Source organism: Trichinella spiralis, assembly GCF_000181795.1.
Source record: "Trichinella spiralis strain ISS 195 chromosome Unknown Scfld5, whole genome shotgun sequence".
In the NCBI taxonomy this organism is placed as follows: Eukaryota; Metazoa; Nematoda; class Enoplea; order Trichinellida; family Trichinellidae; genus Trichinella; species Trichinella spiralis.
The window spans coordinates 4,518,211-4,527,125 of record NW_003526944.1 but is presented as its reverse complement, the minus strand read 5'-3'; the positions used below and the strand labels follow the sequence as shown (position 1 = coordinate 4,527,125).

The 8,915-nt window shown below is 35.6% G+C and overlaps 3 protein-coding genes and 1 non-coding gene across 4 annotated transcripts; 1 reads left to right on the top strand and 3 right to left on the bottom strand.

The window, feature by feature from the left end:
* Positions 1 to 54: 54 nt before the first annotated feature.
* On the top strand, positions 55 to 1,346 carry Tsp_08514a (putative IPT/TIG domain protein; the record flags this gene model as incomplete). Its single annotated transcript, XM_003375479.1, has 4 exons — positions 55 to 229; positions 395 to 528; positions 590 to 802; positions 872 to 1,346. Coding segments are annotated over 4 exons (997 nt in total), but the record flags the coding sequence as incomplete, so codon positions are not given.
* Positions 1,347 to 2,376: 1,030 nt separating this feature from the next.
* On the bottom strand, positions 2,377 to 3,144 carry Tsp_08513 (hypothetical protein). Its single transcript, XM_003375478.1, has 2 exons — positions 2,861 to 3,144; positions 2,377 to 2,782 (listed from the first exon to the last, which is right to left on the bottom strand). The coding sequence occupies exons 1-2, from the start codon at positions 3,142 to 3,144 to the stop codon at positions 2,377 to 2,379; spliced, it is 690 nt and encodes a 229-aa protein (XP_003375526.1).
* Positions 3,145 to 3,763: 619 nt separating this feature from the next.
* On the bottom strand, positions 3,764 to 8,904 carry Tsp_08511 (putative RecF/RecN/SMC N domain protein). The gene is made up of 24 exons (XM_003375477.1): positions 8,856 to 8,904; positions 8,683 to 8,809; positions 8,530 to 8,629; positions 8,334 to 8,459; positions 8,076 to 8,288; positions 7,545 to 7,706; positions 7,406 to 7,477; positions 7,198 to 7,338; positions 7,010 to 7,127; positions 6,708 to 6,859; positions 6,424 to 6,623; positions 6,195 to 6,276; positions 6,037 to 6,144; positions 5,925 to 5,983; positions 5,701 to 5,731; positions 5,491 to 5,592; positions 5,343 to 5,435; positions 4,994 to 5,116; positions 4,795 to 4,923; positions 4,636 to 4,731; positions 4,502 to 4,576; positions 4,276 to 4,428; positions 4,025 to 4,202; positions 3,764 to 3,957 (listed from the first exon to the last, which is right to left on the bottom strand). The coding sequence occupies exons 1-24, from the start codon at positions 8,902 to 8,904 to the stop codon at positions 3,764 to 3,766; spliced, it is 2,883 nt and encodes a 960-aa protein (XP_003375525.1).
* On the bottom strand, positions 7,741 to 7,822 carry Tsp_08512. Its single transcript has one exon. It is a non-coding gene; the product is annotated as a tRNA-Ser (tRNA).
* Positions 8,905 to 8,915: the final 11 nt, after the last annotated feature.

Here is an 8,915-nt window from a genome sequence, read left to right as displayed (position 1 = left end):
AGCCGGAGCCAGGCGGCTGGGAGCGCTGAACACTCTGCCCCATACAAGGTACAGAACAACGCGACGTGGCGATCGTGGCAAACAGTCGTCGATGTACAATTTGTCGTTGCTGTCCGAACGGTCGGACAAGTCGAGCACGTTTTCGTTGAAAAACAGCCCCACCTTGGCCAGGGCATTTTCGCCCGGCAAAGAGTCGTCGTCGGATTCGGGCTACAAAATTTACCACCTGGTGAAACCGCACGACCACTACTACCACCACCACCACCATCACCATCACCAGGCGGATATCGGTGGCGTCGAACGGGTCGGTGGCAAAATGGTCTCGGAAATTTATTTGACTCGCCTGTTGACGACCAAAGGTACGTTGCAAAAGTTCGTCGAAGATCTGTTCGAGGCGATATTTTCCACCGCCCACCGGGGCAACACGTTGCCGTTGTGCATCAAATACATGTACGACTTTATGGACGACCAGGCTGCCCAGCACGGCATTATGGATCCGGAAGTTGTGCACACGTGGAAAAGTAACAGGTAAAAATTGCCAACGTGTGTCTGATGAGCAGCAGCGTTTCACTTTCACTTTCACTTTCAGTTTGCCGCTTCGATTTTGGGTCAATTTGATCAAAAATCCACATTTCGTATTCGACATTCCACGACCGGCCAAGATCGAAGGTTGCCTGTCCGTGGTGGCACAGACGTTGATGGATTCATGTTCAACGCAGGATCCCCAGTTGACCAAAGACAGTCCGTCGTCGAAACTGCTCTTTGCGCGCGATATTCACTCCTATCGTGAATGGGTTGAACGGTGAGAATATTTGGGAGGGGAAGGTCGTGAAAAATACAGAAAATTACAATTTTTTTTCTTCTTCTACAGTTATTATATGGACGTGAGAGATTTGCCCGTCATATCGGATCAAGATATGAATGCATTTTTGGTCGAAGAGTCTCGTCAACAGTTGACCGAGTTCAACGTGCTTGGCGCTTTGCAAGAATTGTACAAATACGTCAATCAGTACAAGGAACAATTGTTGGCCGCGTTGGAAGAGGACGAATTTTCCAGACGCAATCGTCTGCCAGCAAAGTTTGTCCAAATGCAGCGCATTTTCGACGGTGAAGAGCAGCACCATTCAATGCAACAACAACAGTCGACAACAGCTCTGGCTGCTGGTTCGAACATGATCAACACAAGCAACAGTAATCCGTATCCGGCTAATCCGTATATTGTTTCACCGTCGACGTTGAAAGTGATCAATCCTTCTTCCACTTCTGCATCATCTTCCAATCAACATGCCGGTGACAACAGCGTCAACAACAATACCTCGAACAACAGTTCACAAGCGTTTGCATGAAATTTTCCAAGACAACCAACCAACCAACATCCGACAGGTTGCAAGTATGGTGTAATTTTTCTATTCATTTAATTCAACTATATTTCCCATTACCAACACGTATTTGCTGCTGTTATTTGTTCATAATAATTGTTGTTTTATTAATGTTTTTACTATTGTTCATAATCTTATGTTTTAGACAATATTTTTTTATACGATTCATTTTTTTTGAAAAATACGGGTATTTCCTCCTTTTCTTCTTCTTCTTGCTTTGCTCAGAAAAAAATAGTTGCAAATTTTGAAGTTTTACGTTCATTCACTTTCTCCTTTCTTTGACAATTATAGTGAAAAATACTTTCTCTCCCATCCTCGTCGTCATCAGTTGTGTTCTATATGTATATTAGAGTTGAATTTAATTACCACCGCTACATCTCACTCGCACTGGCGCAGTATTTTTTCTTGTGGTATGTCTTCTTACTGTTTTACACGTACACTTTGTGTTTCCTGCTTGTTAACACGATATTATTGTTGTTGTTGTTATTTTGGAACATTGAAAAAGTTCTTATTCTTTTTCCTCGCCGACTATGACTGACTGGACTTTGCTACTCTATTTATTATTGAATAACTGAATGAATAATCAATCAATCATAAGTGAAGAAAGTTTGTCACTATTCTTATTATTAATATTATTATTAGTACTGCTGAAAAAGTCGTCTAATCTCTGTCTGCCCTTGTTTGGTGATATCGATGTGTGATCGATACACGTGTGTTTGCGTTACTGTCTGGGCGAATACTGTTCACCAAACTGAAGAGCGTTCAAGTAAGTATTTAATACAACCCGTCGTCGCCTCTCGCACGATCTGGTGGTACCTTTATTGACTTTGCCAACACACGTGGGGCATTATGCACAAAAAACAAATTTCATTCAATTGCGCAACAATTATCATCATCATCATCATCATCATACAATCAATATCCATCTGTATATTGTCCATTTATTATTTTTTTAAATGGATTACTTGAGAAGAACAATGAACAAATACAACAACAACTAACTACTTGTCTTGGCTGTCATCAACGACGTCAAAAAGTCACGAACATCATTCAACGGAAGTAGTCGTCTGTTCGCCCCAGTGGCCATTTTCGCCAGTAGACGTTTGACAATCTCGTCGGCTTCGGTTTGGGTTAAAATTTTCTCCCTGACCACACGTTCGAAAAAATTCTTCAAATCCGACATCTTGAGCGTGACGTTGTTGTCAATAATTCGAAATACATTTTCCATTTCTTCAAACGTGGGCGGACGATTTTCACTCGCGGGCTTGACCAACAATTTCACCGCCATTTCTACAGTTTCCTCGTTTTCCATAATTTTCGGATTCGACACTTTCTGCAACGATTGCAAAGTACGTTTTACACGTTCCGGATCCACCGTTTTCAACACCTCATCACCGTCAACTCTGAAACTTCCCAAAATCGAATCTACCTCTAGACATTTAGTCTGTCGTTCACAATTCATTCATTTATTTATTTATTACCTTGGATGAGATGAAGAAGCAAGTGAATGTGGTACGTTGGCTCCGGTCTGGATCATGTTTTCGTCATCCGAAGCTGCCAACTCGACAACATCCGTCGAAATATTGTTCTGCACAGCTTCGTGTTCTATGCTGCGCTTCGTCGGTCCGCACGCCAATTTCGACGCCAAAGTAGAACTGATTGGCTTGTAATTGGTTTGCCGTTGACAAGCCGAATAGACTTTGAAAAAGCAACCTTGCTTTGCATCTTCTATTTCTTTTTCTTCTTGTCGTTGTCGTTCACTCATCGCTCACTTTAACGCAACGTCGACACTGATATAACAGGCGAAAATTGAAAAAATAACAAAATCATCCATCCCCTTCCTTGTCTTTCAACTTTAAACTTTAAAATATCATCTCATTTTAAATAAACTTCAAAGCGTTCTCTTTGTGATATTGGGAAAAATTGCCCATCAAATTACAGTAGAACGTAACCAGAATGAAATTCTTCAATTTTGTAAATTACAAACCATGGGCGTCAACCTATCTATCTGTGTATCTATATATATATATATATATATATATATATATATATATATATATATATATATAGCATTTTCTATAAGCTGACCAAAACAAGAGGAACAAACGAAACGAAACCTGAGCATCACAATTTGTCTGTTCACTTTTTTCTTCATTCATCGAATATATATATATATATATATATATATATATATACATGGAGGGTAAAATTATTCATTGATAAATGAGTTAAAATGGAGACATTTTCAGTGAAAGTCGTCAACAACAACAATAATAATAAAATTGTAAAACTTATGTGATGATTATTCGAGATACTGGTAAAAAAATACTCAGTATGTATAAAATTCAACAGTGACATGATAAAAATGCTGGTAAAATGTATTTTCAAATATGCTGCGTTTTACAGACGAATCCAACTTTACAATAGTCACCATAACTGTCGTCTCGCAGTACTTTTGGTGAAAGCAAGAAATACTGAGATGTACAAGTAGAATGACCGCCGGCGGTGTCCGATTTCAATTCTTGAACAAGGCTATTAATAAGCTGCATAAGAAGTCGCTCATTCTGCTCATCTACTCCTAATCAAAAGATAAACCGAAAAATGGTAATAATGGCAGAAAACAAACAAACAAACAAAAAATTTACCTTGATTAATTTCATCCAGAAATCGAAAAGGCACTTTGCACGACTTTTGCAACGCTAACATGTACAACATTGTAGATATGCACCGTTCGCCGCCCGACTGCCTCATGTGATCTAATTTTCGTAATGATCGATTGCCGCTGAATTTGACTTTAATAATCAATCCATAATCACAAGATCTCTGTGTTGGATTTGAAATTTTCAATTAATTCAAATTGAATTAAATAATCATTATATATACATTTTTTTCTCACCTCAGTGGGGCAATTTTCCAAGCAAATTTCTCCAGTGGCATCCAACTTGAACATGAAACGGCAAAATTGTTTGCTAATTTCGCCAATTGCATTGCCCATTGCATTGACAAACTCGAGTTTGGAATTTTGATATGCAAAATTCAATTCTTTTACCTTAAATGAATTGATGAAATTTAACAACAATCTAATATTAAAAAAGAAACAAACTTCACTTTCGTCATCATACTTTGTTTTCCAGTGATGTAAATTCAGTAGTCATCTTTTCGTTCTCTGCGCACAGCCGCATGTATTCGGCCGCATCCTGAAATCAGAAGAAACATTCGTCCAAATTTAATTTTTTCATCTAATTGCCAAACTAACTTTTTCAATTGAAGGATCTGCATTTCTTAAAATGTCTTCAATTATTTTAATATTTTCATTCAACTCATCCACTGAATCTGATAAGCCGGAATATTCCTATAATAATACAAAGCAATTGTTTAAAATGAATATGAAAAATCAGCAGAAGAACAAATTTACCCGAGGAAGTTCAATGACTTCGATTGCAGTTTGTAGAGGTTTGCCCAATGCTTTCGTCAGATCGGTCAGAGTTTTCAATGCTTTCACTTTTTTTAATTTCCACTCCTTTTCTTTCGTGTTCACTTGCTCCTTACAAAGATATAAGATGAATTTTGAAAAGATGTAAAGAAATAAGATGAAAATTATGAAAATTATTTACTTGCAATATCCGTCTCAATTCCCTTTCTTTAACTGTCAGCTTCAGCTCTTTATCATAAACTTCATAAGCTAAAACGGTCTCATGATGACATTCATTAGTTTCTTCCCAAATGGTAACCAATGTCTGAAAATTGTAGAAATTAAACTTGTCAAATTTATTTATTTATATTGGTGGGATACATTGAATTCTTCAAATAATGCTGCCCAGCATTTTGTAAGAAGTTCAAAATGGGATATCATCTCTATCCGGACAACATCAACCCGAATCACTTTTCTTGGATAATCGTCAATCAACTCTTGTAAGCTAAGGTGTTTTTCGAAAAAAAAAGTTTGCTAATTTAAAAGCATACAATTTGCGTGTGTCTAGTACTGTACTTGGTTTCCAAGCGTTGCAACCTTTTGCGCAAATTTTCAATTTCATTCAGCGATGATTGAATTTCATTCTAAACAAAAATCCATTTACCATTTTTTCAATTATGATACAAATCCGCTGCTCACCCTGGCTCGCACAAATTTCGCCATCTTGTCCCTCTCTATCTGAGCAGCTGCTTTTGCTTTGGAAAAAGCTATCTGCTTCTCTTGAAATAATTTGTTCTTTGTCTAAATTTCAAATTGATCGTATTATTTTAAAAATATCTCTTTCACAACGTTTCATATGCATTCAATCAATACCTGAAAATTTTCTTCAACATTTCTCAAATGACTAACTTTCACTGACAATGCAAATATTCTACATGGCCTAAAATTGAAATTAAGCTTAAAACAAATAATCAATTCAACAAATAAACTTGAGAGTAAGTTGTTTATTTAAAAATTAATGATCAAATTTTTAAATATTATCGGCTAAAAATTAATCAGTTTCTTCCAATTTATGAATTGAATAAATTATCCTTTTTAAGCCATTCGAAAAAGTATTCAAATTCATAGTATACCGAACTGTACGAGATGATGTAGACACATTCCCAGTGTATGGTGAACGAAAAACAAATCCCTAAATATTAATTAATAAATATAGAAGAAATATTTCCATAAAGTTATTTATACGTTATGGCGGGTAGTAATGAAACGAGAAAGTCTATGATTTGCTACACACATGGTTGCTCGATCCAAGTTATTATCGACGGTTGCGGAACCAAAGAGAATTCTATCCAACTAAAAGCATATGAGTTTTAGTTATGAAATGATAAAGTTCACTTTATTACATTTCCCAAAATGCGCATGTAGTTTTTAACACATTGTGGTGCTATGATGCAATCTGAGACCACACCACCAAAACCAGACTGCCTAAAGTTGCAATAAAAATTAATTAATTAAAAAATGGATATTCTGAAGGCATATATAATTTTCTATCATCCAATTCTATAAAGTGGAATAAATTTGATTTGTTTCTCATTATTTTCTAATAGCTGTCCACTTAGGAAAAAAATATACCTTAAACTGTCGTCCATTTGCACAATTCTTCCAGCATACTTTGCCGGTGCAATGCCAGTACTGACTTTAATATCTGCTCTTATAGTGTATGCTATAAAAATTCTTAAATCTGATGGTAGGTCGAATAAAAAGGTCGTCAAATCCCGAAATGACATTGTATTTTCAATAAACAATCCATGGTCAATACTGGCAACATTAACCTTAAAAAATGCAAAAATGTTAATGCAAAACTAAAATTGAAAATAAATAAATACATATATGAGATGAAAACATAAACGACTTACAGTTAAAAATGGCAAGTAAAAGTTGCCTTTCAATGATGATCTGTTTCGACACAACCACAAATAAGCTTCACGATATCTTGGCCTCACTTTTCCCAGTAAATTTAATCTTTCAGTAGCTATATGCTTCACTAGCAGCAACTGATCTTTGGCAACTAAAAGTAAAATCTCAAAAATATTGCATTACAATAAAAATATGACTGGAAGTAATTCAAAATGTCCATAATACCATATGAATACAACAGAATGCAAAATAAATAATAAATAAACAAAACAAAGACAAGTTAATCCACAATAATGCTTACCCTCAGCTTGCCGTTTCACTGTTGTAAATTCCGAAAAACGCGCCCGTACGACTGCTTCAACGTTCTGCAAAATTGGCTTCAAATTGTCAATATTCACTTGGATTTCTTTCCTGTCGTCCTCAAAACAACAACAACAACAACAACAGTGTAAAAAGCAATCAAAGACAATATTCAACAATAATGCTCACCATCAGCTTGGGCATTCGCTTTTCTTTGGTCTCCACCATCTCCTTATGCTCTTTGATGGAATCACAAAGTGACTGTTTAATCTTGTCAAAATTATTTATATGCTCTGTGGTGGTTTTCCACTCGTGAACAGCTTTCCGAAGCTTAAAAATACAAATTAAGACAGTCATATATCACACTTCCATTGCAGCAATCACGCCAATCACCTACCTTATGCTTAACATCCGAGCCGGATAGTTGACTGTTCCTTATTCGTCTAATTTTAGAACGTAAAACTCCCTTCTGAAAATAAAACAAACAAATAATAATATCAGACAAAATTATAATAAAGCAAATAAACAGTTTATACATTTTTCTGAAATAAATTTTGCAAACGGTGAATATTATTTTCCAGTGTATTCAATTTCATGAAAACTGATGAATACTGCTCGCTCAGTTGCTTCAACGACTGTTTCAGATCCATGTACTCTTTATCAACGTCGCAATATTGAATTCTTGCTTGTTCATAATGCTAAATCAGATTAAAGAAAAAGAATATAAGTACACGCAGTGGACAGGATTCGAACCTGTGCGGGCAGAGCCCAATTGATTTCTAGTCAATCGCCTTAACCACTCGGCCACCACTGCTATTCATTAATAGCAATTTAATTAACATTTCACACATCAATTTGTGATATTTAAAATATTTTTCATTCAAATATGTATTTAAAAAAGACAATGCATTACAAATATTCAATTTCTACAGAATAAAATATTCTGCTATTAAGAAAATCTTTTCATTCAATTGCTTGGAAAAATGTATTTATTTCGCAATTATTAAAATAATATCACTCATAAAGTCATGAGCATGAAATGGCAATGAATAAAATAACTTTCTTACTAGATATGATAATTTCGTTCTAAGCCTGCGTAGCTCTTCTTTCTTCCTCTGCTGATACCTGTAAGCTTGCATCGCTGGTTCTAAACTACGTATACGAGCTCGTAGTTCTTTTTGTTTCTCTGAATGACACTGCTTTGCATATTCAGCTTCTACAACATTTTGCTTAAACATATGCATGGTGTCGTATTTTTCTTTCAAGTCACATTGCCCAACCTAAATTTTGCATTCAGTTGGTATTTCCGCAAGTAAAATACATACCGTAAAAACTGTATTTTTGAGCAAATCAAGAGGCGACTGTTTGGAAAATTCAACAACCCGATCTTGAGCAAGAAACTGACAAATGTTATTTACTTGAATCTGATATTTTTGGGCAATACAACGAACCTATGAAAATATTACTTTCATCAAATTGAAATATATTCAAGATTCAAAAAAAATCACAAAACAGGCATACAGATTTTCTCGTTGAAGCGACACCATCCACATAATATTGAGCTCTGCCCTGCTTTTTAATAATCAGTGAGAATTTTTCTCTCTTTTTCAATTCGGATGCTCTGAACATTTCAAAGAATGTTTCAATCCGACAACATGAAAAACAATCACTCACATTTCAACATGTATACGAGCTTCATTTCTATTCCATTTAATGTAATCTTCAACCTTTGCCGAACGACCAATAATTTTTGGAGTACCGCCGAAGACCAAACATACAGCGCAAAGAATTGCACTTTTGCCTACAATTTAAAAATTCAAACTAGAAACAAATGCAAAAAACAATACCTGTTCCATTGGGAGCAAAAACCATATTCAAATCTGGACCTGGATGCATTAAAAAATTAT

Coding starts and splice junctions, on each gene's coding strand:
- Tsp_08511 (XM_003375477.1), bottom strand. CDS start 8,904: ATGCATCCAGGTCCAGATTTGAATATGGTTTTTGCTCCCAATGGAACA. Junction 6,860..7,009: donor AGTGAAACGGCAAGCTGAGG/GTAAGCATTATT, acceptor TTTTACTTTTAG/TTGCCAAAGATCAGTTGCTG. Junction 6,277..6,423: donor CAAATGGACGACAGTTTAAG/GTATATTTTTTT, acceptor TTGCAACTTTAG/GCAGTCTGGTTTTGGTGGTG.
- Tsp_08513 (XM_003375478.1), bottom strand. CDS start 3,144: ATGAGTGAACGACAACGACAAGAAGAAAAAGAAATAGAAGATGCAAAG. Junction 2,783..2,860: donor GCTTCTTCATCTCATCCAAG/GTAATAAATAAA, acceptor GGGAAGTTTCAG/AGTTGACGGTGATGAGGTGT.